The following is a 27,928-nucleotide window of genomic DNA, read 5'->3' on the forward strand; positions in this document are numbered from 1 at the left end:
CAGAGGCAGATAGTTAATATATATCAAGTTCGCAAAGAAAAATATTACAACAATAAATAAAAGTTACATTTCATTGTGATCGAATACATTTTTTCGACTTTTTGTAATATAACCAAGTACGGGGCCCCAAAATAATAGACAAGTATCAAAACAATATAAAACATTATGCCAAACACAACTTCCAATCTTCATAATACAAATATTTCGACAGAAAGCCCTACAACCAGCGCTGGTCCATCTACAGCAAGATCAGAGGTGATTGAAGAAGGTAGTACGTCGGCTGAGGAATCTGGTTCGGACTCAGAGAATAGTCTCTCTTCAGATTCAGCAAGACAACGAGATAGTGAAGACTCAGAATCCGTATCAGACTCTGGAGAAGTCAGTGGGTATAACGCTCAGTCTGGTCCGGATTCGGAACAGGATAACTTGACAGAGAGAGAGAGAGAGGAGGAGGATTCTGCTGCTGCCAGTGACGAGTCAGACAGTGAAGCATCTGCTGCAGAAGCCACTGAAACACCGAAAAGCCCAGAGTCAAGGAGTGCACCAGATACACCGCCTGCGAGCGCAGCCAGGTCTGCAAGAAGCATTATACAGAGCGAAGACGGACAGGCCACTGAAGTTGAAGCGCAAGAACAGGATGATACGTTGAATGTGAAGACTGAAGAAAAGACAAAAAGCAGAAAGCATTCAGTCTCAAAAGAAAAGTCTCGACCACGTCTCAAAACGCCTAGGACTTGGCAGCAGGAGATGATTCGCTACGTATCGCTCTGTACGTTTTATAACCTTTGTTGTGATACAACTCGCTGACAAGTCATTAGATGTTGTCCCAGTACTGTTTATTATTCCCCTCTCCCTCTTACTCTCCCTCAATACTATCTTACTGACGCCTTTATACAACTCTATCCCTCTCAGCTTGCACACTCCGTCTTTATACGTCTTTCTGTCTGTCCCTCCTTCTATATTATACTGGGCTATCACTCTTCACCATCCTACAAGAGATGTGATTTCAGCAAGTGTATGCCTGAGCTTAGCTGCCCTTGGTGGAGAGTCAATTGTCGTATGGGGTAGAAGAGTGGGCAGTCTGACGGGGAGAGTTGCTGGAGGTGAATGGGGTGCTTGGGGTGCTAGAGGAATATTGGGGTTGATATCAGTTGGAGGAAATCTTGGATTTGCACTATTATGTTTTGTGAGCATTGTTTTCATTCACCTTGAATGTTGGCTTACCAGGTAAAGGACTTTATGTCACCTATTCCACCGGCGACTAAAGCAACAGATGGGATCAAGAATTTGATCAACATTTCTATCAGATCAACGATCTACATGCTCCACGTTTGGTTTGGGGAGCGCATTTGGGATAAGATATTAGCCAATGACATGTACATGTTCACACCCAGCCCAGAAAAAAGCGTAAGTAGCGAGTTCAGGATGAAATAGTTCACTCATGTCTGCATTTAGATTTTATTCATCTCTCTTCTCTTGACAGCAACCTCACTGTTAGTCAGACGTTCAGTATCGCCATTACCATTTTCCCGCCAAACCCAAAAATTAATCTTGAGTACTTTCAAATTATCCTCTTCCAAGAGAGCAAAGATTAAGCAAATCACTTCTATACTACCCCGTCGTGCTTTACCACTTATACTGTTCCTTCGCTTGCCAATATTGATTTTGGCATTGAGACAACACATATACCTTCGCCCGACGAGCTCGCAATCCTATGTGACTGCTCGTGGAGAATTGAGAGTTCATACGTCGGAACGAAGCATCACAGGTCAAATCGTGGTTGCCGACAACCTTCGAGATGGCTATCGCTTTCTCAGATGCGATCACTCTATTCTTGGCGGTCGGTGGATACGTGAAAAAGAGATTGACGGAGGACAAAAAAAAGTTGAGATGGGGGATTCAATTTTTGCAGTATTCAACTTGCAAGAAGCCGCAACACTTGCTCATAGGTCTGATACCAAGGAAAGCCTTGCGCGCACCCTATCCTTGACAACAGATTTACAAGTGACTTTGGAAGGCGAAGACGATGTGGATTTGGAAGAATCACAAAGGACTTTAATAATGTATGTCGTGTATCTGCCACATGCTATCTTGAGCTGATAAGCGTACAGAGGTCTAGGAGTAGGCATATCTGCACAGGGTTACATCCGACGAGGCCATCACGTTGACATTGTCGGTACGTTCACAATTTCATCTTTTGAAGCGCATGTGCTCATTTTGAGGGGCAGAGATTGATCCTGCTATCTACGCTGCTGCAACAACTTACTTTGATCTCCCTAGTTCTCTTTTAACAAGTGTAAATGTTATGGACGGGGCTTCATTCGTCTCTGAATTAGCTACCATAGCACGCACAAACATTTCTGATCCGTCCTTGAGCTCTGAAGATGCGGCAGCTTTGGAGAGAGTCCCAAAATGGACCCATGTGATTCAGGATTGTTTTACAGGAGGTGCATTACCGGGGGAAATGTTTACAAAAGAGTTTTGGGAGGACTTGGGCGAGTTGGTAGTAGAAGATGGGATCATCGCCATGGTAAGTTCCGAGCCTAGTCTACACCCTGAAGGTATATAGCTGAAGTTTTTGTGATGAGCAGAATTTTGTGGGATTAAGAAAGAGCAAGGCGTCAAGAGCTGTGCTAGTCACTCTTCTCTCTGTCTTTCCACAGTGTCGCGCATTCGGGGACGGTTTCGAAACCAACCAGGGATCAAATGAAGTTACCAATATGGTTGTGTTCTGCACGGTAAGTGTCTTTCGACTCAAACGACTCATAGTTTGCTAATAATTGAACAAAACCAGAAAATATACTCCCCTTTACTGTCTTTCCGTCCTCCTCGGTCTTCTGACGTTCGACGTTCCCCATTACGCTCACACGTTTTCTCCACATTCCTAGCTCATGAAATACAGTTAGACGAGATTATATCAGAAGGAGATATGGATAATCCAGACATGTTGTTGAGAAGAGGAAACGTGGAGAAATTGAACAAGTGGCAGATAACCACAGCAATTGCCACTTGGAAAGCAATGCAAAAGAGTGAGTGTTGAGGTATTTCGCGTAGTTGGCTAACTTGGTGTAAGTTTTAACGCCAGAGATGTGGTTAGCATATTGACTGGCATATACATGGACCAAAAAAGTATAGAGATGCAATAGAATACATACAATAGTGACGAAGGAAACTTTATGCCGTGATAATGTATGTTTATATTTCTTGTAAAAAGACTTTATGTCGTATCTTTCCAGACCAAAACAGAGCAAATACCACCACTGACCTGATCTTCCTCAATGATGAAACCCTTATGACCAATCAGTCCTATACACAAAGTTAGATGACAACTCAGACTTTTTTCGCTACTTACTACTCTCTCCTACATTCTGTACACCTTCTAAACCGCCTTCCACCGCCCTGTCTAAAACCATCATGGGAACCTTGCCGGAATCTTTGGTGATTGCCTCTCCTGCTACTTTTTTGGAAATTCCTCTTTTTTGATATTTCTCTTGTTTCTCTTTAGAATCAATATACTGTGAAGGATCTGAATCAGAAGCAGCTCCAAAAGAGGTTGAAGGGGAAGCAAGGTTGAGTGCCCCAGATGTAGTCGACAGGACCCAGGGACAACGAGCGTATTGTTGAAACATGGGTGTTCCAGGCTATTTCAGGTTAATGGCCATGGAAAGAGAATGAGAGCAAAACTTGCAATGTTGGAGTAGCAGAGAATTTTAGAGACAAAGTTGTCTGTCGAGATCAAAAAGTCGAGTCCATATTGAAAATAGTTCCAAAAGCCTTCCATAATGTCAGGTTTGGAGACAAGCACTTGACTCAAACCTACAAGCTCCCACCTCGTCCTCTCTTCCCCACATCCTTTCAAGCCTATCATCTTCTTTCCAAAATTTCCGCAATGGTGAACCAAGGTCCAACAACAAGTCTTGAGCTGTCGTTGAACCTATGATAATCTCCAATGGTTCTGGATCTCCAGCTAATGATAACGTTACGCCTTTACCAGGCTTATACGACAGTCAGAGATGACAAATTGAGAGGGAAGCTGACTGACCTGGATGATACAGCTTGTAAGCTGACCCGCAAGCGTCACTTCTTCACCTTCTTTGACTTGAATGTCAAGTTTCTCCACTACATCATCCCGGCTTCCACCACTACTGCTTGCCATCTCAAACTTGACCCCCGGATACACCAGATCTCTCCCTTCATTAGCAAATGTCGGTCCCAGTATCCTTGCCACCCTTGCCCTTGTTAGCGGCTGATCTGGAGAGGCGAGAACCTGGGTTTCATAAATAAGCGTAAGGTTAGGCAAAAGCAACGATGGGAAAGAGATGAGTGTCAATAGCTGGGATGGAGCTGGAAAGTATAATGTGAGCTGAGCTAAATGAATAACCACTGCTGATGTATGAGGCCTCTGTATACCGTCAGCAGATATTCGTCTATGGAGCGTTCTCATACCTGAGCATCCCAAGAAACGTCAAACTTTGGGTAATCGTTCTTGTGAGTCCTCAATAGATCAAGGATGTGCCAAAGAGTATCACCTGTTGTCCTTTAGCCCAGCATAGTGACAGAAGAGCAACGATGCTTACCGATTTGGAATATACCTACTCCAATTCCTGGAGAAATGTTATATGGAGCAATCATAATCGTTAGAAATGGAGATGTAAAAGAAGAAAGAAGAAAGAAAGAAAAGATGACGTATTAAGAATTCTATCTTTTTTATTTACATTTTACCTTTCCACATTCTTTTGATAAATGAACCATTCCGCTACAACAACTCGTCCAACTCAAGACGAAAATAATGCTATCCAAAGCGCTCTCGCCATTCGTAGGAGGCACTCGTTGACTTCCATCCTGAGAGACTTTCGGCAGGCTAAGAAGAGCCAAAATGCTCGTCCAGCAGCTGTTGAAGAACTTGCAACGCCAGAGGAGGACTCGGACATCGAGGGGCTTCAAACTACCATGGACGACCCTATCAAGCTGGTCAGTCAGTGGACGCGAGATGCGGGTGGTCAAGAGGTCAATCTGGATCAACTGGGAAATGATTTGGAGCCACAGTATGTGTGGGATGGTATGTCCACTGCGTTGGGGTCTGTAGAAGATGCTGAAAGTCATTAGTTTTGTTTGAGAACCAGAGAGGGTAAGCCGAGTGATGCTGATAGGAAACAAGCTCATCCTTCTCCAGTATTTATATTCTTGGAGCGGCATATTATTCTTCTCGAACCCTACTGCCAGCCGATCCATCCGCATTCTCCCGTCCGAATCGACCTATCCCATCGGGCTCTTCTTTTTCTCTCAGAGATCCTTCCTTTAATCCTCCTGTACAACCTGTCAGTAACCCGAGCAATGGCAGATCCCAACCCAAATCATCCCAACCTGCTCAGTCAAACAAAACTTCCTACACATTAGAATCATTCCATCCGCCAAGCCCTCGATGGGAATATCTAACACCGTGGATGGTAAATATGCGTAATGGAACAGATGAAGTGGGTTGGAGGTATAATGGTTGGTTTAGAAAGAATGGGTGGAGAAGCCATGCGGGAAACCTGGGATGGTTTGGCTGGGTGCGGAGGAGAGAATGGATACGTCTGAGGCGGATCAAAGCTGGACCTGTGGAAGAACTGGCTTGCGTGCATGACCAGAGTGCAGCACCCATATTACCTGGGCAAAAGGCAGGGAGGGAAAAGAAAGAAGGGCATGAGAGAAGCGAGTGGCCAAGGCTGAATGAAATGTTGACAGGAGATACAGAAGAGAATGTCTCGAATATATTGAAAGAGATGGGCCGATGCAGACTGGATCGTCAAAGACTGGAATTTTGGGAGAAATGGTTGGCTGATCTCGAAAAAGGTAGTCTTTTTTGGCAAAAGTTAGAAGCCATCGTCTTGGACCAAGAGGCGGTAAGTTTTGTGCTTCTGCTATCTCACTGACTGCATACAGCTACACAAGCTTCGACGTCAATTCGCTCATACCTCGTCCAATACTGACTTTCTACGACTTCTCTCATCCCACTCACTTCGTCCTTGCTCTACGCCTCTTTCTCTTGCGCACTCAGATACTCCTTGAGCTTTTCTAGCGCTCTATATCGATGGGAGATTTTGTTCTTTTCTTCGCCATCCATTTCTGCGTATGTCCTACCATTGGCCTCAGACGGTTGGAATATGGGATCCCATCCAAAATTCGCAGGCCCACGAGCAGGAACGATGATGCCTTCGGTTCGACCTTCAAACAAGATGGGCTCTTGACCTGGACCTGGTGAATAGGCAAATGTACACAGAGCAGTCGCACGCTTTGAAGGGAATCCAGACAGAAGGGTGTTGAGGCCTATTTGTACAAGTCATCAATGTAGCATCAGTACAATCCAACATGGGGTTTGTCACAGAAATATAAAAGCATACCTTCATGGCCAAGTTTTGCCATAAAATCCTTGATGTAAGGCCCAGGTAAACCACTCAGAGACTCAAAGCACAGCGCAGTATCTTCCGTCACACATGCAGTACCTAGCTATATCTTTGTATAAGCTTGCAGCAGATGTAGAAATCAAGGTGACCTTTTCAGCAGCTGCTTTAACTTTAGCAATGGCAACTTCTTGGGTAGTACCTTGTACCTCGGGCACTAGATGCTGTCAGTACATCGTATAAAACTGCCAAATGAGACTACAGACCGTCAACGGCCTGGTTAGTACATCCAATACCACTTCCACCTGCAGCGAGGATAGCCTTGACTTCACGGAGCTTATTGGCATTACCGGTAACAAAGACTGTTCAAGTCAGCATTACGATTGGGCTATGGAGAATGTAAGATTTTGTTTACCAAAAGATGACATTTGGTTTAATTTTGAGATAAAAGTTGAAAAGTATAAACAAAAAGAATTACATCAAAGTAATATCGGCCAAGGCTGGACATACACTGATCTCCGCCAGACTTCATATATCATATACCACCACACAGTTCAAAGGCTTTCATCGCTCTACAACCCATGAAAAATTCTATGTAAGATCTTTTAGCCCTTCTAAAAACTTTTGGTAATCATCATCCACATTCTTGGACGTTTCATTGGTTTTGGTAGTAGTCGACGGTGTAATGTCTGGCGCTCCAAGAACTCCACTTAATTTACTCATTAATCCCACTCTGGCCTCCTTGCGCTTAAGCTGGTCTCCATCCTCGTCTATTTCACCTCCACCTGGCGCAGCATTGACCACAACCCTGCCTACTCCTGAGCCTCCCGTTCCGCCTGAACCGGTTTGACCTTGACGACGTTTGATGCCGCGTGGAATAAAGACAGTGGCCTCTTTGCGAAGATCACGGAGGACTGGCTCAGCCGATATCTCAGCCGAAGCTGATGTTGACTTGGTGTTGGACACTGTTGATGAGAACTCATTGCTCGTTGCTGGACGAACAGGCAAGTTTGCTTGCGTGATCCGTTGAGCTTGGTATGGAGTACCAGCATTGCCATTTTGCGGGTTTGAGGATGTTTGTGTTACATCAAGTGTTCTGGAAGCGGGCGGTCTAAATCCTACATTGGGTCTGAAGGGCTGGGATTGTGGCTGGGGAGGAAGTTGACCCCAAGGCAGAGGAATGCTCATGGGTGGTGGTTGTGGATAGAAAGGCGGCGCACCACTTGATTGAGGGAAGCCAGGAGGATGAGATGGAAAAGGCGGACCGGATGGTATAGGCGGTGGGGGATGAGCAGAAACAGGTTTGGGAGGAGGTGGTCCTTCAGGGAGTGGGATATCGCTCAAATCATCCGACTCATCACTTCCATCAGAGTTTTCTGGTGGAGGACCTTCAGGCATCACAATATCGCTGTCGCTATCGTCTTCGCTCTCTTCTTCTGGTGCTGCGTCCTATTAGCAGCAATCTTGAGACAAAGTGGAAAACTTACTTTTCTCCTTGTACGGCATTCCTGGAGGAGGCACGCCGAAAGGATTATATACAGGATCGTAGTATACACTTTTCTTTGGGTCTCTCAGCCTTCCCATCTCATCATACAGATATCCTGCACCGGAACTGGAACCTTCGGCATCCTCGTCTTCATGTTCCGTCTTGCGTCGAATATGGTATATCTTGTCATGGTCTTCGGGATGTTCAGCAACGTGTTTCTCTTTGAGCTTGTTGATGTATTTCAATTCCTTCTCAAGTTCTGCTATCCGGTTCTTGTTTGATTGATCATCTAATTATATATGTCAGAATACTTGCTCAGACAAGTCATTGGCCAACTGCATACTCAAAGATTGAAGTGATCGCAATTCCGCTTCGAGTTCCCTTGTATTTTTCTTGGCAGTTTGATTATCTCTCGCCTTTTGTCTTGCTTCTTTGTTCTACTGTAAATCAGCTATAACCTTCAAGTATAGGTATATACCTTTTTAAGCTCTTTTGCCTTGAGCTGCTTGCCTATCCTGCCTGTCAGCTTGCTACGTACAATCTGTTGAAACACCTACGGTATGCGTCCGCAGGGTTATGACTCTTTTTTGCCATCTTGAATTAACAGCTTGGAGAATATTTTATAAAATAAAGATGAATTCAAAAAGGTCATTATAAGTTATAATTTGTTTTACCCCCTCACTTTACACGCCTCTTCCACTTTTCTCTTTCAAACGACAACTTTAAACAAAAACGATAAAAGCTCAATGGCTGACTTTGCATTTCGAGGAATAAATATCGATGCTCTGGAAGAAGACGTCCTTCTTCCCTCGGACTTGTATGATCCAGACCCGCGTGGTCCTGAGGGTGTATTGAGTGATGCTCAAAAGAGGAGTGGAGACGTGAGGGGGTTGGTTAGTAGGTAGGTGTATAGGACAGGGCAAGACAGGACAAGGAGCTGACAATGCATGCAGAGGAGATACTGCTGGCGCGCTCAGTACCATCCTGACGGATCCACCCTACGGCGAAGGCGTCGATGAAGCCAAGGTTTGTTGGACTGGTCTATGGGTATCAATCATCGCCAATGAGTGTATTAGAACTTGACAACCTCGGCTCTACTTTTGATACTCAATTCAACCCGCTCGACGGACATTCCGTCTCTGGTCAGGAATCTCGACCAAGTACAGCAGGATCGTCTCATGGCATATCTTTACAAAGGCATGGCAGCACTTGGCCAGAGTGGAGAGATTAGCGGTAGTGTTCTATTGACATGGCATGAAAAGGTCAGGCAGTGTTTTCATTCCGAGCGGTATAGACCAATGCTAAAATTCTCATAGTTGACGGAAACAGCGGGTGTTGGTTGTATTGTACGCGTCATGACAGATAGAAAGATCTTGTAAATAGCAAGTATTCATGGATTTCTTTTGATTGTGGAAATCAATGGAATGGATAAAAGCCAAAAGATTCATGCCAAAGTTGCCGAATGTTCTATTGTCTCATTCCATCTACTCGCTTTTCTACATCCATAGCCCTACTCTGATTTTAGTCGAAAACTAATCTATTTTCTTCCGTACCGCGTCTTCTTTCCAAGGTCAAATGGCACATATTTGTACTTGATCATATGCCTGTAGTCCACATATCAGCCGATGGATGGGCAAAAGATAAGAAACTTACTGAATCTGCCTCCTCATGGTCAAACCAAACAATGTCAAAAAATAGATTAAAAGAATTGGCCAGTAAACGGGGACATCAGTAGCACGAGTGATGGTGCAGAGAAGAGCAATGACGTTCGCTTTGGTACCGGAATACCAGAATTTGAATTCTGTGCCGTATTAGCAAACGCTACGCATGGTCAAGACACAACTGACCCGGAAGGCGCCTGATAAATGGCCTAAACTCTTCATCATCTCGGCCATCTGAGAACCCGTGTAGCAATCCAGACAAGCCACCAGGACCTTTAGAAGTGCCCGCACCAGGTAGCCCAGGTGCACCTTCCTCAACATCATCCGCAGCAAGATCATCGGCGAGCGAAGGGTCGAATCGAGGTTGCAAAAACGCAAGGAAAAGGTTGAGCATGTAGATGGCGAGAGCGTAACATACGATATACCACTAGCACAACATCAGTCTGTCCCTGAGCGTTTGAAAGCGCTTACACCCTGCCTGATGATGACATTCAGAGAAAAAATGATAAACAGGCCCATAGTGAAGAGCCATCTTTCCAGTACGTGAGGAGTCGATCTGTCTAGAAAAGCTTGAAATTTCCTAGAGTATACATTTGCGTTCTCTTTGACAATATGGGCCATATTGTTTTCTGCAGGAAGACCACCGCGTATACCTGCACCTGGAGTCATGTTTGGCTGAAGGCCTTGTAAACCTGATTTCGGTGGGAAACCTGAGCCTGGGCCAGTCGTTGGGGGTTCTTGCTGCTGCTGAGGAGAACAAGAATCAGCAAAAGTATATCGTAACTGCTATGGAAAGTTATAGAGAGTTTGTTGAAAAGAAACTTACATTCATGGTGATTTGAGAAAGTAGAAGAAAAAAAAGAAATGGCGTGGAAAGGGGAAAATAAATAACAGCAAACGTAATTAACAAATCATTAAAAATGTCTATTTATCACAAATATTACATCGTGATTACTTTCAACTTTTTAGATAATCATAGAATGCTTTCCAAATACGTTACCAAACGTTTACAACAACTTTCAACCACTCAACAGCCTCAAACCGCTCTGTTTTATGCTCGCTTATGGCACTCTCTTGCCCCATCAACAGATAGCGACCATGAGTCTCTCCACGCCCTTGCCCTCGCTTTCTTGCAGGCTGGGGAGCCATACTCGGCCATATTTCTAGTCAGAGACTCTACCGGACTGGATAAACTTGATCTTGATGCCGACTTTGTGATTGAAGATACCGAAAAGCCATGCTATGGATGTGCGTTCGTGGTTGCTAAATGTTGCCAACATCTCGGAAGATATTCAGAAGGCCAGTCTGTATTGGCGAGAGCTGTGAAGAGATGTACACCAACAAGTTAGTAATGCTTCATTACGAATAGGCTGAGCTAATAGTAACAGATATAATCATTCCGTCGCCAACTTCAACTCCTGCTTCAGCATTTCTTCTCCTCGCAAACCTTTCGTACAAGAGCAAAGCATCAGAAGCTGCTATAGAGAATTACAAAAAGGCCTTGGAAGAGGATCCTTGGTTATGGGAAGCCTTCACTGGGTTATGCGACATTGGTATGCCAGTACTCTACTGTTGGTCCAACTGACATAAACAAGGTGCCCCTCCAGCGGCAGATTCATTTTTTTCCAATCCTCCTGCACTATCGCGGTCCAATACTTCGCGCTCATCGCGCCCACCTCTGTCTCCTAATCTTCACAGACAAAAATCGCCGGTGGAATCTGTGGTAGGCGTATTGAGACAAGCAGAAGAGAGTAATAGCGGGGGTTTATTTACGCCTGATGTCGCTAATCAAGGTAACGGGGAACGAAAGCTAGGTTTGATGGGCCCTTCATCATGGGAGTAAGTAGCGCATTTGTTGGTTAGAATACAGCCAACGAGAGCATAGTAATTCATCAACCATGGGTGATTCCACTTTTGCCTTGACAGGCGATCAATCTTCCAAAAGACATTTTCCAACATTTATGTCTCAAGCCACGAGCTTTCTGCCATCTTCTTTGCGTGGCAGTGCAGCTAGCCCAACCAACAACAATGGCTCTCCTCCAAAGTCGCTCAACATGAAACGTCCTCGCGGTAAAGATCTCTTAAAGAGACCTGTCGAAACACCTCAGAGTCAAATCAGCAATAGCATGCCTCTGCCTCTTGCGCGAGAATTACGGCCCAATGGCGTCGCCTCTGGAAGGGACAAGTATGAAGAAGACATGTCGTCCATTAGAAGAAGCTCTCGTCTCAAAACGACTTCAAAACCCGCCCCTGCTCAAAAAGGACCTACTCATCGCTCAAGCCGTTCACGTTCTGCTGCATCATCTACATCAACCGACCTTCCCTCACCTCCCCCACCGCCGCCGTCAAATTTTCCTCAATCGCAGGAAATGGTTGATGCAATTCATCAAAAACTTGCAGATGATTATTTACGCGATATTCTTAGAAAATGCGCAAGAGTGTATAGAAGTCTTAGTGTGTACCAATGTCAACAAGCAATCAAAGAGGTCGACATGTTACCAGACGAATTAAAGACATCAGCCTGGGCTATGGATATTTTGGCAAGAGCATTCTACGAGATTGCCAACTACGCCATGGTGAGCCACCATCTATTTTCGTGTTTGAAAGCTTATTTGGATTAGGCTCGACGAGCATTCACCTTTCTTCAACATCTTGAGCCTTATCGTCTTCAATCTATGGAACAACACTCTACTCTCCTCTGGCATCTTTCTGACCTTCCTACACTTTCACACCTCTCACAAACACTCATCTCCATCAGCCGTACATCTCCACAAGCATGGATTGCTGTAGGTAACTCGCTCTCACTTCAGAGAGATCACGATGAAGCGATGAGGTGTTTTAGGAGGGCGACGCAGGTAGACCCAGGATGTGCGTATGCCTGGACTCTCTGTGGGTATGAGGCGGTTGAGATGGAAGAGTATGAACGTGCCTTAGCGTTCTATCGAACAGCGATCAGGACAGACGCGAGACATTACAATGCTTGGTATGAATGCTTTTGGGTGATAGAGAGCGAATGCTTATGAAAGTAGGTATGGGATGGGCCTCGTCTATCTCAAGACGGATAAACCGAGATATGCGGAACATCATTTCAAGAGAGCTATAGAAATTAATCCGACAAATCCAGTTTTACTCTGTTGTATTGGTATGGTACGTCCCTCATCAAAGTTATCTTGGGAAGCGCGGGTTATTGAGATGCTCGTGCGAGTAGGCATTGGAGAAATCCGACGATATTGTACAGGCTATTCATTTCTACGAACGTGCTTCAAAATATGCTCCTCAGTCGCCCATGGTCCAATTCAAACGCATTCGCGCGCTCGTCGCTCTCCAAAGATACGATGAAGCCATCTTGTCCCTTGAGCCCCTTGCACGTCAAGCACCAGATGAAGCCAACATTTTTTTTCTACTAGGCAAATGTTATCTGAAAAAGGACAAAAGGAGAGAAGCAACTGTGGCGTTCACAAACGCGAGAGAACTGGCGCCCAAGTTGGAGAGTGCAATCAACGCTGTTCTATTGGCCAATGGGGATGATGTAGACGAAGAAGAATAAGCAGAAAGAAAGTAATACAAAAGGTATATAATTGTTTTGGGTCCAAGATTAATCACATCAGGTTACGAATATTGCCTTTCTCATCCGTCCTTTGTTACAAAGGTCGACAAAGGAAGTGTATGTATGTCTTCGGTTTTTTACTCTCTTTGTTTCTCACCCTTTTGCTCTTTCTCACAGACCAAGTTGTCGGTATGGACTGCTAATTTGTCGAATACTAACTACAAATCTCAACTGACGAGAGGGATAATCAGAAAGAGAGTGGAAGAGGAGCATCAATTACTCTGAATTTAAAAAAGTGCAAATTTGATCAAAGCAAAAACGAAAAGGGCAAGATCATTGGCAACTTACGATGCAAAGTTCAGCCATTCCACCCACAGCGTTCCAGCGCAATGGCTCTTTACCTCATGCCAACTCGCTCACTCCAACAGACAACACATCAACCGGATGGGTGACTACAACCTCATCTTGGGCAAGCACGAAAGGAGCAGGATCTTTGGCGGCTGGGGGATTGTATGGACATAGAAAAGACGCACAGCGGTTGGCTTGGGCTGGAGTTCGGCATAGACTTGGGGAAGGGGAAAGGGTTGAGTTTGATGGAGAGGGTGGGAATGGTAAGTTTACACCCATTTGGACACCAGGGAAAGCGCCAGTACTATTACAAGGAATAACCTATGTTTTTCCACAGTTGCGCACTGCAGCCAGGCTGTACTCATCACATGCCTTCATCTCTCGCACGAGATGACGCTTCGTGAAGTGGGAGCGTACGGCTGGACTATTCCTTTGGCAAAAGATCTATCTGCGAGTATGTTGAAGATTATGAAACGTACGTTGTACCTGTAGTATCTAAAGATACCAAATCTGACTTAAGGTCTGAGAATAGAGTATTCGCAACAAGTGAAATCATTGTGTAAATATTCAGACTTGAACTGTCGCTTGGTACGCATTCTTATTCGATAATAAAAAAATTAATTAGACTTATTGCTTACTCTCACCAGGCGCCTGACCCTTCGAAATTGGTCATTCAACATCATCTTCAAAAAGCTCGACTTGGTGCTGGCCTACACAGTTATGTGGCAGTCATCTACAACGGACATGGTATACAAGAGCCTCCTACCGAAGCTGGAGAATTGTGGTGTTACGATAAGAGTTTTGATGAATGTTTACAAAACGGCGGCGGTCCATCCGAGTAAGTCTTCCAATCCACCTCACTCGACTAGCGAGCTAATACGTATTCAATCTAGGTATATCCCTATTATGTTGTTTGATCTACTGACTTGGGCTGGAGCGTCAACATGCTATGTTTGGGACTGTCAACATGCTGGTCGATTCATCCGGGCAGCCAAAACTGAAGCGGAAGAAATTGACTCACAGCTTCGTTCAGCAGGTGCTACGAACCCTTCTATAGCAGAGTTGCATCCTGCAATATACTCAAAAAGGCAGATACACTTTGCAGCATGTGGGTCAGACCAGACGTTACCAAGGATAAAAGGCATGCCAGATGATCTCTTTACAGCCTGCCTTACAACCCCGTTAAGAGTTGCACTCTTATTCCACAACTTGCAGACGTTCCCTCTCACAAAATCTCAAGGAGAGAAATATGTCCAAAAGAGTACGGCCTACATGGAAACCTTTTGGGAAAACATGAGCGAAACGCTACGGGACCGGTTGTGGTCAGAGCTGTCGGCGATTCTACATACGATCGCATGGCAAACGTTGGAAGGTCCGGAATACCAAAAGCTGTTTAGCAAGTCGGGGGACGTTGTCAACAACCTAGCTTGTGGATTCCTACTCTCGCAGAGGGTATTTGGGGCATACAAGGCAACACCGGAATCGATTCCAACTATACCTTCATCGACAAGCCATACGTTGTGGACCACATGGGATCTCATTCTCGACAACCTTTTCGAGCAGTTGCCCAAATACTTTGATGACGGAAAGCCCACATTTGTATGGGAAAAGGATCTCAGGCTGGTATCTTTTATGGCTGACCAATTGGAGAGTATTTCGAGCGCAGGCCAAAGTTTGTTATTCACAGAAACGTCCAGGTCTGGCATGACCTCTGGTTTATCGAGACTGCCCATCATCTGTGAAGCAGTATTGACGGAGGAATTCAGAGTACCTGCCTGCAAGGCTCTAGATGCTTGCATCAAAGTGCTAGACTTGCGTGGATTAGTTCATGCGGTACAAGGAGGAGCGTTAGATGTCGCCGTCGAGTTGCTGGCTCTACAAAACGATGAGATCAAGCCACAAATCATCAGCATCTGGTCTTCACTTGTCCGATACGATGTCTGCATTTTGGCGATTGCCAAAGAGGGTTTGACCGCAGAGCGTTTGACAAAAGTGCCAACTGTCAGGTTCTTCCTTGACGCCTTACAGGAAAACTTGGCCAAGAATGAAGATCCAGATTCAGATTTGGATAATGAAGATTGTCCAGATAAAAGCTTTGTCGAACCCATCGTCCAGTCTGCCGCCGTTTTATCAACCATTGCCAACTTTGTAGCTGGCCGTTCAGCTCCACGATTCTTGCTACGTACTTTGAGTATGTCACACATCATGCTTCAGTTATCCAAAGACATTGTTTGTCAATGGGGGGCGTTGTTGGTAGCGGAAGTCTTGGGAAGCCTCAATCCACCTGAAGATGAAGGTATGATCGACATGCTGAAGCAAGATTTATTGGCCATGGTGAAAAGCTCGAATGTGGAGAATCGGGCTGCTGGCGTATATGCGTTGTCGCGATGGCTGCCATCTACAGACGATTGGGAGGAGAAAGAACTGAATGGAATTTTAGAGTTGTCAGATCAGTTGATTCAACACTGCAATATTGAAGGATCCCCTGTCGTAAGGCGAGAATTGGCCAAAATCTTTATCAGGATCCTCCAATCGGCCAATCGATTCACAGTGGTAACCATGTGGACCCATCTGCTCCACCACGCTCTCTTGTCTCGTCCCGAGGATAAGAAAAAGATTGAAGATTCAATTAGAAATATGGGCAAGGAGTTACGAGTGACAAACTCCCAACGAGTGTTGCTGGGCCGAATCACTGCCATCACAAGGGTTGTCGCTACACTTCATACTGATCCAGACCTAGCAGTGACCAAGGTGGTCGATCAACCATTTAATGATATCCTATCGATTCTTTTCACTCACGAATCCAGTGATTTGCGGAACAGCATATCGATGGCTACATTTTCTCGGGCAATAGATCAAGACGATTCGAAATGGACGGAATCTATGCTGGATACGGTGATTTCTTCGAAACAAAAAGTCAAAGAGTTTTGGAAGTGTGCACAAGAGGGTGAGAAACAAGGGTTAAACGTACTGCAAGAAATAAAAGACAAGAATTCTAAGGATAAGGGCAAAGTCAATCATGAACTTTTCGAAAAAACAAGGATGGCCCTTCAAGCTTATTTGGCTGTAAGCAACTTTTCTTCTTGACTTGGTAAATATTAATGGTGCTTATAGCAAGCTGGCCGCAAGCCGGAATCCAGTTTAAACATTGCTCTTCATAAGCCTACACACGAAAGTACGTGGACGATGCGGCATCGAGTCCTCGAGGACTCTCTTGTGATTGCAGAACAACAGGGTGAGTAGCTGCAGCCGTATCATGATATCACGTTGACGGCAAGTAAAGTGGGATTGCCATGGAAATGGTCCATGAAGGATATTTCATGTCCAGATCCGTGGAGTAGCATCACGTTCCACTCCTTCCATTCTACAGTCATGTCGTGCAACAGAGGACATGATATTTTACTGTGGGATTGGACTACATCAAAAAAGACGGGGCATGTCCATCTTAACTTGCCAAACGATGTTGCCATTACGTCGGCAAGGTTTGTAAACGAGTTGCATGAGACGATTGTCATTCTCGCAGAAATTAGTGATAACTGTCTTTTATGAGCTTTGTGACTCAGCTGACATATGACTTAGCAAATGGCGATATTCACATTCTTGCAGGTCCTCAAGATCCAACGCGCATAAAGCCTATTGCCAACTTTCATGCCCTCGACGTCATTCCTCTAAGAAACAAATTTATCAATGACGATAGCCAAATAAAGCTCCTCACGACGTGGTTTAGAGCAAGTGGTAGACTGTGTGTCGGTGGATCAAGTAGAGTAATCAATGTTTGGGATTGTCCAGCTGAGAAATGCGTACAGGTAAGCTCGCGGAAGAGTACCAACATTGAAGTGTTGACGTGCATTTCAGACCTTGGAGACCGGGTTGGAAACACCAGCGACAACACTCATTACTGAACCGGTTTCTGGTAACCTCATCTTTAGTGGCTTTGCTGATGGTACAGTCAAACTGTACGATCTCCGAAGATCCCAAGGCAGCTCTGTTCTCTCTTGGATGGCTGATGGACCTGGGGCAATTCCATGGGATGAATTGAGAGAACTCAATAAGAGAAAAGGCATTGCAAAGATGGGCGTTATTCTGGGAGATTCAAAGCATGTCTCAACGGCTTGGTGAGTCACATTGAGGCGAATTTTGTGGCCAAAATGAACCTTTTTCTTTAGCTATAATGGCCTGATCCATGTGCACGATATCCGCAATCTCGACGAACCGGCATCTTCTGTTTTTGCGCACCCTAGAGGTATATCATCTGCTAGTTTTCAGCCTCATTCTGGACTTATGTCCTCTGTGTCCGTCTTGAATGGCCACTCACCCTCTCGTAACCAAGACTTACAAGATGATCAACTCGTTCCGCCATGGCCCACGACAACGCAACACTCCAGATTATCAAAAACCCTTTCACACCTGCGTTCACCTTCTTCTTTGAAGATGGCTTCTCCGGATCTCAAATTAGTATTTGATATAGCTCCTCAAATTTTTACGGCCAACTGGTCTTTGCACCGCACTTCCATGGCATCTTGCATTCCAGTTACTGAGGAAACGATCGAGTTTGGTCTCCAAAATCCTCTTGACTGGGAACGAGATTACAGACCCTATACCGTAATGCACCCTTTGAGGCCATTCCTTGGTGTAGGATATGGGAAGTGTTGTCATTTACGAGGATGCGGTATTGGCAAGGGAGACGATACCGATAGTGGGAGCTACAGTTTTCTCAAGGAACAAGCCAAATATGTCATGTAGATATGTCACGTAGATATGTGTGTGGGATTGGTGCGTTCTGTGACATTTAATAATAGGTTGTACATCATGATTATAGCATATGAAAGGAATAAGACGAACCAGATCATGGAGCAGATGTTTCTACAACCGATATTCATTTGAGCAATCTACCATTCTGACGTGACAAATTCGTGGAAATCAAAGTTTTTGATGTCACGAAACTTCCAATACTTGAGACTTATCAGCCATATATTATGTAGTGATGATTGAAACAGGTGCCTTACTAATGCAATCCGCTCTTTTACTGGCCCATCTTCTGAAGTCCATGTAGGCGCAGTGTCTATTTTGTTTGCTTCTAAAACCTTATAGATAGCAACCATACGCCTTGAATGTTCTTCTAGCTGACTTTGTGGAGGTTTACCTTCCGAATCTGGGAACAAATGAGCTCGCAAAGAATAGGCCGTAATAGTAAACTTACTGAGAATAGCCATGTTGACTTGCTCGGCTAATCTAATCCTTCTTCCCTGATCAAGAAACCCTTTGAGAGGACTTGCTTCTATGTTTTCGTAGGCAAACAAAGCTCCTACATCCTTGATTTCTTGTAGATAAATCGCCCTCTCATCTGGAGACAGTTTCTTCGCTTCGCTATGTAATCCATGGGCAGCAGTTAACGCGTGAGTGAGAGTGGTACCAGATGAGCCTCCAAGGGTTTGAGAGGTCGAAAGGGATGAAATGGATGAAGAAGGGGAAGAGTTGTTGGATGAAGGGTTGAGTTGACGAAATGATTCAATGAATTGTTGAATTTGAAGGTTCAAACGGATGTGTGCCGGGACCAGCGAGGTACAGAGTACTGGCACATTATGAGTCAGCGACGCAGAATCTGGGGGAAGAACCGAGGCAGCTGGCAAGCGAGATTTGGGGGTTATGGTACCGCTGGCTATAGAATTGTTTGCACTTGTGGTTACTGAGCCGTTTGTCTCTTGGTCTGCCAACACAGCAGGAAAGTGAGTTTTAAGGACCTCGATAGCTTTGTTGATCGCTCCACTCAAGACGAAATCCAACAACTCTGTTGTGTTGTCAGCTTGATATCAAGTTATGAGACAAGAACTTGTCGCATCTACCTCGTCGCCGTTCAATAGATCTTAATATCTTGTCTTCCATGGTCGTCTTACGCTGAATCCTGTTCTTGACCTGCTGTCCTAAAGACATCGTACTACTCACAGCCCTGTTATCGCTATCAACCTCCATTCCGTCCGCAACAGCATCACCGCTGCCCTCATTTTGGTCACCACCAGTTACGCCATTTGAGCTGCTACTCAAAGTTGGAGCAAAAGTTGTCTCATGCTCTACAGATATTCGAGAGAGAGCTCTGACGGTCCCAGCATAAGCCCTGCAAGACATGTAATCTACTACAACATCATGCTGCCGGTGTTGTCAGCATGCGAACCTGGGAGTGAGGTGCTGGACATACGAGACTGTTCAAGGTAGGCTTTGCAGCTTGCAATGGCTCTGATTTACGCTGTGCTGGGAGTTTGATCGTTAAAGCTGGCGAAGTAATACGAACGTTCTGATGAATGTCCATGATAAAATATAAAAAAAAGAGATGGAAATGGAATAGAATGGGAATATAAAAGATAAGTTGGTCCGTTGATGGCAAATGGGTTTACCTCCACCAAGCCATTATATGTTTACACTTATCTTTTATTATTTCTGAATAATTAACAATAAATAGGTGCATGTACCGAAACCAAACAATAGGAAACCAGGTTGCTGTAAACAACACTTGCAATGGTTTGCTGCCTCACTGAAAAGTCACATTGCATAGTGAAACGAGATTCAAATTGTCCTATAATCAGCCCTTCATCCTCATTGTTTTTCAACAATGGAAAGAGTTAAACTCGGCAAGCAACCACTCCTCTTACCACCTAGATGACAGTCATCAACCCAGCGACCACCACGGCACCAACAGCTCCCATAGAAGCAGCTATCCTCATAGTACCGGACTTATGTCCGGAAGTGGTCTCAGAAGGAGCGGATGACAAGCCGGAGCCAGCTTCAGAACCGGTCCCCTGGGCAGTTGCAGAAGCGTTGACAGACACGGTACCTTGAGGAGGATAAGCGGAGCCGGCGGCCTTGATCTCAAAAGGCTCAGAGGTGGCATAGATATCTATCCTCAAAGGGTCAGTAGTGGTTCGTCCGACAACAGCTTCCGCGAGCACATACTAGAAGAGTTGAGAGGGTTGGTCAAGAGAAGCGTATAGCCAGTACCAGGCTTGGCGTCACCACTAAACAAGTCGTTGTCAGATCAAGCCTGAAACTGAGATGGACACCGCCAATCGCCAAGGCACCTACGGGTTCATCGTCAAGGAGGTCTGGTATGCGGGAACGATAGAAGCCAAAGCCAAGATGCTTGTCTGTACGGTGAATCAACGTTTGGTCTGTAACCATCGCTCGACTATCTCGGCCACACACTCACCAGGAGGTTGGTGTTGGGATTGTTAAGAAAGACTGAAAACTCTGCCGGATCCTTGCCATCCCAAGCCAAGGTATTCAAACTCTTAGCGACCCCTACATCCATCCATTCCAATCAGTCAGTAGAGCGAGATTTGCTATCGTCTAAACAAAGAGTGGCTCACACCAGTGAGAGCCTGAAGGCTCGGTGACGGTGAGCGCGGCAGAGGCAACAGAAACAATGGTTGAGAGCAAGACGGTGAGCTTCATGGTTGGTAAAGAGTGGCTTTTATTATATGCTATTATAAATTAAAGGTTGAACAGAAAGAATGAGAAAGAAAGAGAAAAAAAAATCTCAAGCAAAACAAAACTGGAAAAACACAATTGATTGTGTGGGAAAAAAATCCAAGCTTGTCTCCTCTTACATGTTAATGTTCCTTTTCATCCGTCGGCAAAAAATTAAGATAAATTATCATAACATCTATCATAACAGACACCAACAATGGTCATTCCTACTCTAGGCAGACACTTTTGGAACCTCTTCAGTCTTTTCCTTCTCGGGCGCCACCGAGGCTGGCTTGGATCGACTGAACCATCCCTTCTTTTCCTTTTCTTCTTTCTCATCTTTCTTCTTCTTCCCAGCATTCATTACAAGCCTTTCCAGCTCACGTCTCTCATCATCAGACTCGTCTGCTTTTACCTCTCTAAAAATGTTTCCAATTGCGATGATGGCTTTGGCACGTTTCAGTGCGACATCTTTTGTGATACCTTGTTCATAGAGGATACCGTCGACAACAACATTGAGAATCTACGTGTGTTAGCAATTAACCAGCGCAAGTAGACTTACGTTGATGACTTCCCATCGGGTAGCTCGCCATGTGGTCAACAACATCTTGCTCGATAGCTCAGCTGCAAGGGCTTCTATCTCCTCCTTGGACGCATCGCCCTTGGCTTCTAACCTCTCCATTTCCTGCATGGCGCTCTGAACACCTACACTGCTTGGTGTCAATGGAGCCTTTTCCGATGGCAAAGTTCAAACTTACGCAGAACCCAGTAGATTCCAACCTTCTTTGACCATTCCCCCCTTTTCTTTTAATCTTCCAATAAAGGCTCCGCCAAAGAATTTTTTACTCTTCAGGAAATTGGTCGCTTTAGTGGCGTAGACTTGGCCAATGGTATTCAACATTTCGACACCAAATGACTCCAGCTTCAAATCCTCGGCTTCAATCTTTATTCGATTCTCGAATGCTTTGATCTCGGGATCATTAACATCGCCTGGGTGCTTGGCATCTACGTATGGTCGAATACGCTGAACGAGATTGTCGTGCAGTTTCTTAATCCTGGACGACGTTATTGGTAGCTCGCATGGTAGATAAGCAAGACCCACCTCTCCTGTTTTTGTTCTTCTTGCTTCTTTTCCAAAGCTTCCAATTGAGCTTTCTGTTCAGGTGTTAACTTGGATTTCCCCTTCCTAGTACTCTCAAGCTTCTTCGTTGCTCCCACATGGCCTTCGCCCTTATCAGTGGGCGTGCTGGTACCAGATGCAGAGGTAGATGAGTGTATAGCAAGCGACTTGTCTTCCTTTACGGTATCAACTGGCACAGCTTCGGCGGCAGCGCTGGCAGCAGGCTGGCCCAAGGGGTCGGCAATGGTCTGTGCGGCGGTGGCCGCCGCCGCCGCCGAAGTCTTCTCTGTCGGAGCGCTTGCTTCAGCAGCAGCTTCAGAATTTGCCTTGGCCGCTACTTCCATCTCTGCCTTTTCCTCGGGTGTCATGACAACATCCATGGTGGTGGTGAAATCCTTGACCAAGGCAATCTCTCCAATCTACAGACTGTCAGATGATTGTAGTTTCAAGAGAGCGGTTACGCACATAATCAAAAAACGCCTCTACAATACATCAGCATGACCCGTTCACTGAAACAGGCAAAAACATACCTCCACCAAAAATTTGGCTAAAGATTTCTTGAGGGTCAAAGTTGTCCCCTTGTGTACGGTTCATGCCTTCTTTCCCAACCTTGTCATAAAATGCACGGGAGTCGGCGTTAGACAATATCTGGTACGCCTCGCTGGATAATTGAGTCTCAGTAGAATTTCCAGCTTAATCTGTAACTTGCGCACATACCCAATCTCCTTGAATTTTTCTCCCGCCTCGGGGGGAAGGGTTCTTGTCAGGATGGTACTACGCTCATATGAGTTATCGCTTGTCCCTCTTCCTCCTCGACAAACCTTGATGGCAAGTTTTCGGTAAGCCTTTTTGAGTCTATCCATAATCAGCTGGCGACGAATGCGCTGTGGCAAAAGATAATGTTGCAGCTTACTGGAGGTCAGTTGCGTCCGGCTCAACCTCCAAGAGATCATAGAGCTGATTATCTTTGACCATTCTTGATTATTTTATCCTTGGCAAATATAAAGTATAATGAAAAGTTCAAGATAAATATAAATGCTGAAATAAGTAACGATGTTTGAACTTCCAGTCACGTGACTCACATTAGACAACCTTTCCATTCATGTCAAAAAATGAGAAATGAGTGATGGATAGGCGCGGGACTTATGTGCATAGGCATGCAAATGGTTGCACGCCTAATCGCAAAGCTCATTGTAAGTGCAGAGCACTATATGATTGTTATGGATGGATGTATCTTACTATATATCCATCACTGTTTTGTACTGATGCTCGTATGGAGGCGCTGTGGCGACCTCCGCTGTGTTGTGTAGCTCGCTCAGGTCTGGCTCTGTGGATTATACTATTCACCATGGAACATAAGTGTTCTCTGAGCTGTAGCAGAGGATATATATGAAGAACGTTATAATTTATCTCTTCCTTAGACAGTTATCTCAATGTATCGACCAGTGCTACATTTACTGTATCAATAACTTCAACTATATATATACAATTTCTACATAGTATTCACATCAATAACCCAGTGAGACACTCCTGTGCCTGCACCTAGCCTCATTAGAAACTTTTGTTACTTTTGTTATTCTTTTCCTAATCTTATCTATACAAACCGCGTCAAATCCTTAACTATTCAACTTCATTTCAATTCTTTCTTTCCATAATCATTCATAAAAAAAATCAAAGTCACAAAAAGCAGTGACGCACAGAAATAAATGGAGAAGCAATCCAGGCGAGTGTTTAATCGCCAACTGCAACTCTCAAGCAGGCTCATACAACTACAGCGGAGGAAAGCAGCTTCCATGGACTTTTCCCAAGCAACCTGACATACGCCATACCAAAGCCACCGTCTAGTCCGCCTCTACTCCTTCATGCACATCAGGCTACTTCTTCAAACTCACCTGTCCATACAAAGGCCATGCACGTATATGAAAGATGGCAAAATAAATAAATAAAAGTATCGCTGAAAACAAAAGATAAGTAACAAACCATTTGAAGTCAACCTCCACAGTACAAGTCACGTGACTTGTTTTGGAGATAATCATTGTGCTGCGCTTCATGTTTACAAATGCGACAAGAGAAAAACCGCAGGCAACTTGTACATTAAGAATAAATGCGAATTGATTTTGCTTTTTGATCATGTCTTTGTAAACACACGATAAGAAGAGAGCGACAGGCAACATGGAAGAGGTTGCCACAGAGGGGCCGGTGGCAAGACATGCGCTCAGAGACAATGGAGCCACCAATGGTATGACAAGGCAGGTTGAAGCTTTAAAGCGGCAAAATGCCACTCTGTTGAGTAGCGGTATCAACGACGAGACAGGAGCGAGGCGTACATCACTGTTGGTATCACCAAGGCTCTTTGTATAGATGTCTGACACTCTTTTTACTAGTCCCTCCGGCCAAAGATCCCGTTCAAAGTACCATTCAAATACGACAGAGAGGAAAAGCGATTATTCTCGTGGGACATCATTTCCATCATCCTCCAAGGTTTTATTTGATCCCTCAAAATCCATGCCTCCGAGGCGGCCAGAAGCGATAGACTCGGAACGAGAACGGGAGAGGGAGGGAGGGAGAGAAAAGCTCAAGAAGCGAGCTCCAGAGTTTGGGAGAGGTGAATCGAGTTCTGGAAAGCAGCTGTTTGATCCCACCCTGCATGACCCTCGCTCCTTTGCTCCACGTTTATCGCCTGCTTCCAATCCTGAGCTGTCTAATGTTTCGCCGAAAATGATTTTCCGTCGCCCTGCCCCGAGCTCTGGTGATGGATATGGAATAGGTGCCGGCGACAGTCTATCCTCCGATATAGATGGCGATCGTGAACGGGAAAGACGAAAACGACGGGAAGGGAGCGAAAGAGGGAGTACATTATCAGGGAAGAAGAAGGATGGGGATACTAAATCTAAAGGGTCGAGGAGCAGTGAGGGGAGCGAGAGCTTGAAAGATAGAGAGCGAGGCAAAGGTAGAAAGTGGGATTGATTGATATCATTTCCGAGCCATATGCTAATCTGCACACAGTGGCACTGGTGTCAAGCCGATACTCAAGAAAATACATGATGATATTAAAGACTTGGAACAAGAATTGGTAGAGATTCACCGAAGAATGTCTCAGAATCCCGATGCTAGTATATCGGTGCTGTCTAATGGAAAGGTTGATGCTTTTTCGAGAACGTTGGACTCAACATCAGACAATGTTGCAGCATGGGTCAAGCTTATTGCAAAGCATAAACAGTGCAGTATCGTCTTTATATGAAATGTGCCCAAAGCTTATAACTTGACAGACTTGCCGATTTCCACGACCGCTTTCTCGCCACCCTCTACGACCCTCTCGTCCCATCATCTTACCACCAACTTTCCATCAAATACAATATTCCCTCCAGATTATGGCAAACCGCCTTTTTCCTCATTCTCGAACAACTTCGCCATGCCTGGATATCAAACCAACCTTCTGCTCTCGATCTTTTGACAGACGTAGTGTATGACGCATATAGATTTTACTCGGAGCTGCTCGAGAACCAAGCTTTAGGAGGGCTGAGGGGAGCATGGATAGAGGCGTTGGGCGACTTGGCTCGATATCGCATGACCATAGCGTTCCATGTTTCTGGACTCGAGGCGCGTAGAGATCGAATCAAGCGTAAATCACGAGCAGAAGTCCTCGAGGGCGATGATGGCAAATCAGTGTTGTCTGGAGCCAGCATAGGCGCAGAAGTTGCACAACATTGGGATGTAGAAGACAAAGAGACATGGAGAGTGACAGCAACGGAATGGTATACTATGGGAATTACGGAAAAGCCAGGCGAAGGGAGATTACATCATCATCTGGCGTTGTTGTGTCGAGATGTTAAAGGACGAGAAGGAAAGGCCTTGCATCATTTCGTCAAAAGGTGTGCTTCTCATAGAAAAGAAAGCTAAAAGATGCTAATGCGATTCCAGTATGGTTGTTACCCATGAATACTCTATTTCGCGCGAAAACATTCTACCTCTTTTTGACTCTGCTCTCCAATCTCAGCGATCTCTTCCTGAGGCAACTGCCCTCGACCTCTTTGTCCGTCTTCACGGAATGCTCTTTACAAAGATCTCTCTCGACTCTTTTCCTTCTGTCCAGTCTCGTTTCATGGAACGTCTCGAAGAAGATGCTTCTTTAGACGGGATAAGCAGGAAAGCTACCATCGGTCAAGTAGACTGGATGATTATGGGTGTTGTCAACTTGGCAGGTATATTGCAATATGGTGCAAGCAATGGTTTGATTAGAAAGTCTTTGGCCCAGGAAGGTATAGAGCGGAGGAGAGCGCAAGCACATGCAATTGATGAAGTGGATGAAGAGGGAATTGATGGAGAACGGCACGAAGAATTGCTTGGCGACGAACCTTTTCCTCAATTAGAGTCGGGGATTCCTCCCATCACCTACATCCAATCACTCTCTCTCGCATTTTCTGTATTTTCATTTGTTCTTGCTCACCCTAACCGTATTCAGGGTTTCTATCAAGTGCTCAATCCTTACATAACCATTTTCCTTACTTTTCTCGCTACGATGTTTCGGCAGCCCCATGTTGGCTTCCATCTCCTCTCATATGTGCCGTGGCAACTCTTGGCAGATTTTACCAATGCAGCAAATATAGAACTTGTAGAGGAGAAGAAACTCGCGAATGGTGCGCCTTTACCCGAGGACTGGCTTATTCGAGGCTCTGAGTGGGTCGGTAGGAGAGTGTACGAACGTGGATTCTGGAAAGGCAAGCAAACCTCTGGACGCGGCTCTTTTGGCCTCACGCAACCTCAGCCTCATTCAGGCGAGCGATTTCAATCCGAGATGGATGTCCTTGAGGCAAACTTTGATTCTTTTGTCAACATACATGAAGGTGTAGTGGATGAAATCGAGGGAACAGATACGACGGATGGGCCGACAGCAGTCAACCAAAGGCGGTGGAAGCGTGTAGCTTGGGCTGTGGGTGTGATGGCTAAGTCGGTTGACGGGTTTGAGATAAAAAACGGCCAAGTTATCGTAGAGGGTGCATTGAAGGAAAAGATCGAGAGGTGGGAGCAAGAGAACCTTGCACAAGAGCGACAGGAAAAGGAAACGCTAGAAAGAAAGAGACAGGAAAGGGAAAGAGAGGAGCTCGAATTGAGTTTAGAGGTGCAGACGATGGAGGAAGGACAAGACGAAGAGGACCTCGCGGTGCTCGTCAAGAGACTGCAAGATTTGAAAGCTCTTGCAAGTGCGCCCACCGCAATGTCGAGGAAAGCAAGGAAAGCAGCGAATGTCCAAAAGTTGGATGCTATTCCGGGATACACTATGCTTATCTTTGACACCAATGTCGTACTTGACTCACTAGAGATGTTGGACGGCATTGTCCAGGGTGGCCAGTGGACTATAGTCGTCCCTCTGCCAGGTGAGTTTTGTTATTCTGCGAAATGAAATGATGTTGATGGTTTTTAGTTGTTACTGAATTGGATGGTCTATCCAAAGATCCTCTTGTCGGTTCATCTGCGCGTGCTGCAGTCGCTTTCCTTGAACAACGTATTCGCACTCATGCTCTCTGCCTCAAAATCCAAACCACAAGAGGCAACTATCTCTCTGACCTTCTCATCCGCACAGAACAGCGAGATGATATTGGAAATGCCTCATTTGCTCGCACGATGGATGACCGTATCGTTGACATTGCAGTGTTTGCAAGAGATCATTTTATGGACCGGACGACATTGCTCGGAATGCCAAAACCGGAAGGACAAGCTATTAGAGCTTTGTTGGTCAGCAACGATAGGAATATGAGACTCAAGGCTCAAGCCGAAGGAGTGGATGTGGCTAGTGAAAGAGAGCTTATGGCGTTGTTGGCGAGGTACAAGTCATGAAGAAGTGCATTGCAATGGCGGGGCGTGTGTTTTTCTTTTTGGGAGCTGAAGGCAAATATGCCGGTGTATAATGAATAACTGTGTTTTATA

The 27,928-nt window shown here is 45.2% G+C and overlaps 13 protein-coding genes across 13 annotated transcripts; 6 read left to right on the top strand and 7 right to left on the bottom strand.

Annotated features, from left to right (window-relative positions):
• Positions 1–165: 165 nt before the first annotated feature.
• Positions 166–3,105, top strand: L203_103570 (uncharacterized protein; the record flags this gene model as incomplete). The annotated part of the gene is made up of 9 exons (XM_066212967.1): positions 166–769; positions 819–1,186; positions 1,234–1,407; positions 1,456–2,063; positions 2,112–2,176; positions 2,229–2,530; positions 2,592–2,738; positions 2,795–3,029; positions 3,074–3,105. The coding sequence occupies 9 exons, from the start codon at positions 166–168 to the stop codon at positions 3,103–3,105; spliced, it is 2,535 nt and encodes an 844-aa protein (XP_066069064.1).
• A 112-nt stretch (positions 3,106–3,217) lies between these two features.
• L203_103571 (uncharacterized protein) lies at positions 3,218–4,632 on the bottom strand (the record flags this gene model as incomplete). Its single annotated transcript, XM_066212968.1, has 7 exons — positions 3,218–3,306; positions 3,353–3,641; positions 3,689–3,774; positions 3,821–3,995; positions 4,043–4,402; positions 4,447–4,529; positions 4,578–4,632. 7 exons carry the CDS (start codon positions 4,630–4,632, stop codon positions 3,218–3,220), a joined length of 1,137 nt encoding a protein of 378 aa, XP_066069065.1.
• A 111-nt stretch (positions 4,633–4,743) lies between these two features.
• On the top strand, positions 4,744–5,915 carry L203_103572 (uncharacterized protein; the record flags this gene model as incomplete). Its single annotated transcript, XM_066212969.1, has 3 exons — positions 4,744–5,059; positions 5,107–5,128; positions 5,174–5,915. The coding sequence occupies 3 exons, from the start codon at positions 4,744–4,746 to the stop codon at positions 5,913–5,915; spliced, it is 1,080 nt and encodes a 359-aa protein (XP_066069066.1).
• Positions 5,916–6,013: 98 nt separating this feature from the next.
• Positions 6,014–6,811, bottom strand: L203_103573 (inosine triphosphate pyrophosphatase; the record flags this gene model as incomplete). Its single annotated transcript, XM_066212970.1, has 5 exons — positions 6,014–6,309; positions 6,384–6,489; positions 6,536–6,600; positions 6,650–6,745; positions 6,799–6,811. The coding sequence occupies 5 exons, from the start codon at positions 6,809–6,811 to the stop codon at positions 6,014–6,016; spliced, it is 576 nt and encodes a 191-aa protein (XP_066069067.1).
• Positions 6,812–6,974: 163 nt separating this feature from the next.
• Positions 6,975–8,463, bottom strand: L203_103574 (uncharacterized protein; the record flags this gene model as incomplete). Its single annotated transcript, XM_066212971.1, has 5 exons — positions 6,975–7,825; positions 7,871–8,158; positions 8,213–8,306; positions 8,348–8,379; positions 8,427–8,463. The coding sequence occupies 5 exons, from the start codon at positions 8,461–8,463 to the stop codon at positions 6,975–6,977; spliced, it is 1,302 nt and encodes a 433-aa protein (XP_066069068.1).
• A 152-nt stretch (positions 8,464–8,615) lies between these two features.
• L203_103575 (uncharacterized protein) lies at positions 8,616–9,248 on the top strand (the record flags this gene model as incomplete). The annotated part of the gene is made up of 4 exons (XM_066212972.1): positions 8,616–8,770; positions 8,823–8,895; positions 8,946–9,131; positions 9,186–9,248. 4 exons carry the CDS (start codon positions 8,616–8,618, stop codon positions 9,246–9,248), a joined length of 477 nt encoding a protein of 158 aa, XP_066069069.1.
• Positions 9,249–9,406: 158 nt separating this feature from the next.
• L203_103576 (uncharacterized protein) lies at positions 9,407–10,362 on the bottom strand (the record flags this gene model as incomplete). Its single annotated transcript, XM_066212973.1, has 5 exons — positions 9,407–9,473; positions 9,523–9,670; positions 9,717–9,957; positions 10,002–10,313; positions 10,357–10,362. The coding sequence occupies 5 exons, from the start codon at positions 10,360–10,362 to the stop codon at positions 9,407–9,409; spliced, it is 774 nt and encodes a 257-aa protein (XP_066069070.1).
• Positions 10,363–10,510: 148 nt separating this feature from the next.
• Positions 10,511–13,077, top strand: L203_103577 (uncharacterized protein; the record flags this gene model as incomplete). Its single annotated transcript, XM_066212974.1, has 7 exons — positions 10,511–10,874; positions 10,919–11,083; positions 11,126–11,369; positions 11,416–12,106; positions 12,152–12,513; positions 12,560–12,677; positions 12,739–13,077. 7 exons carry the CDS (start codon positions 10,511–10,513, stop codon positions 13,075–13,077), a joined length of 2,283 nt encoding a protein of 760 aa, XP_066069071.1.
• A 349-nt stretch (positions 13,078–13,426) lies between these two features.
• L203_103578 (uncharacterized protein) lies at positions 13,427–18,168 on the top strand (the record flags this gene model as incomplete). The annotated part of the gene is made up of 10 exons (XM_066212975.1): positions 13,427–13,688; positions 13,763–13,900; positions 13,958–14,013; positions 14,073–14,263; positions 14,319–16,491; positions 16,540–16,660; positions 16,709–16,954; positions 17,005–17,231; positions 17,281–17,540; positions 17,592–18,168. The coding sequence occupies 10 exons, from the start codon at positions 13,427–13,429 to the stop codon at positions 18,166–18,168; spliced, it is 4,251 nt and encodes a 1,416-aa protein (XP_066069072.1).
• A 146-nt stretch (positions 18,169–18,314) lies between these two features.
• L203_103579 (uncharacterized protein) lies at positions 18,315–19,729 on the bottom strand (the record flags this gene model as incomplete). Its single annotated transcript, XM_066212976.1, has 6 exons — positions 18,315–18,377; positions 18,432–18,577; positions 18,626–19,213; positions 19,269–19,320; positions 19,369–19,569; positions 19,619–19,729. 6 exons carry the CDS (start codon positions 19,727–19,729, stop codon positions 18,315–18,317), a joined length of 1,161 nt encoding a protein of 386 aa, XP_066069073.1.
• A 343-nt stretch (positions 19,730–20,072) lies between these two features.
• L203_103580 (uncharacterized protein) lies at positions 20,073–20,868 on the bottom strand (the record flags this gene model as incomplete). Its single annotated transcript, XM_066212977.1, has 5 exons — positions 20,073–20,314; positions 20,371–20,432; positions 20,500–20,561; positions 20,624–20,715; positions 20,784–20,868. 5 exons carry the CDS (start codon positions 20,866–20,868, stop codon positions 20,073–20,075), a joined length of 543 nt encoding a protein of 180 aa, XP_066069074.1.
• A 247-nt stretch (positions 20,869–21,115) lies between these two features.
• On the bottom strand, positions 21,116–22,956 carry L203_103581 (uncharacterized protein; the record flags this gene model as incomplete). The annotated part of the gene is made up of 9 exons (XM_066212978.1): positions 21,116–21,406; positions 21,455–21,593; positions 21,642–21,938; positions 21,986–22,422; positions 22,469–22,485; positions 22,534–22,664; positions 22,721–22,777; positions 22,825–22,858; positions 22,917–22,956. 9 exons carry the CDS (start codon positions 22,954–22,956, stop codon positions 21,116–21,118), a joined length of 1,443 nt encoding a protein of 480 aa, XP_066069075.1.
• A 1,219-nt stretch (positions 22,957–24,175) lies between these two features.
• Positions 24,176–27,838, top strand: L203_103582 (uncharacterized protein; the record flags this gene model as incomplete). Its single annotated transcript, XM_066212979.1, has 6 exons — positions 24,176–24,336; positions 24,388–24,960; positions 25,010–25,222; positions 25,273–25,875; positions 25,925–27,378; positions 27,426–27,838. The coding sequence occupies 6 exons, from the start codon at positions 24,176–24,178 to the stop codon at positions 27,836–27,838; spliced, it is 3,417 nt and encodes a 1,138-aa protein (XP_066069076.1).
• Positions 27,839–27,928: the final 90 nt, after the last annotated feature.

The sequence above is a fragment of the Cryptococcus depauperatus genome, chromosome 4, assembly GCF_001720195.1.
Source record: "Cryptococcus depauperatus CBS 7841 chromosome 4, complete sequence".
Lineage (NCBI taxonomy): Eukaryota > Fungi > Basidiomycota > Tremellomycetes > Tremellales > Cryptococcaceae > Cryptococcus > Cryptococcus depauperatus.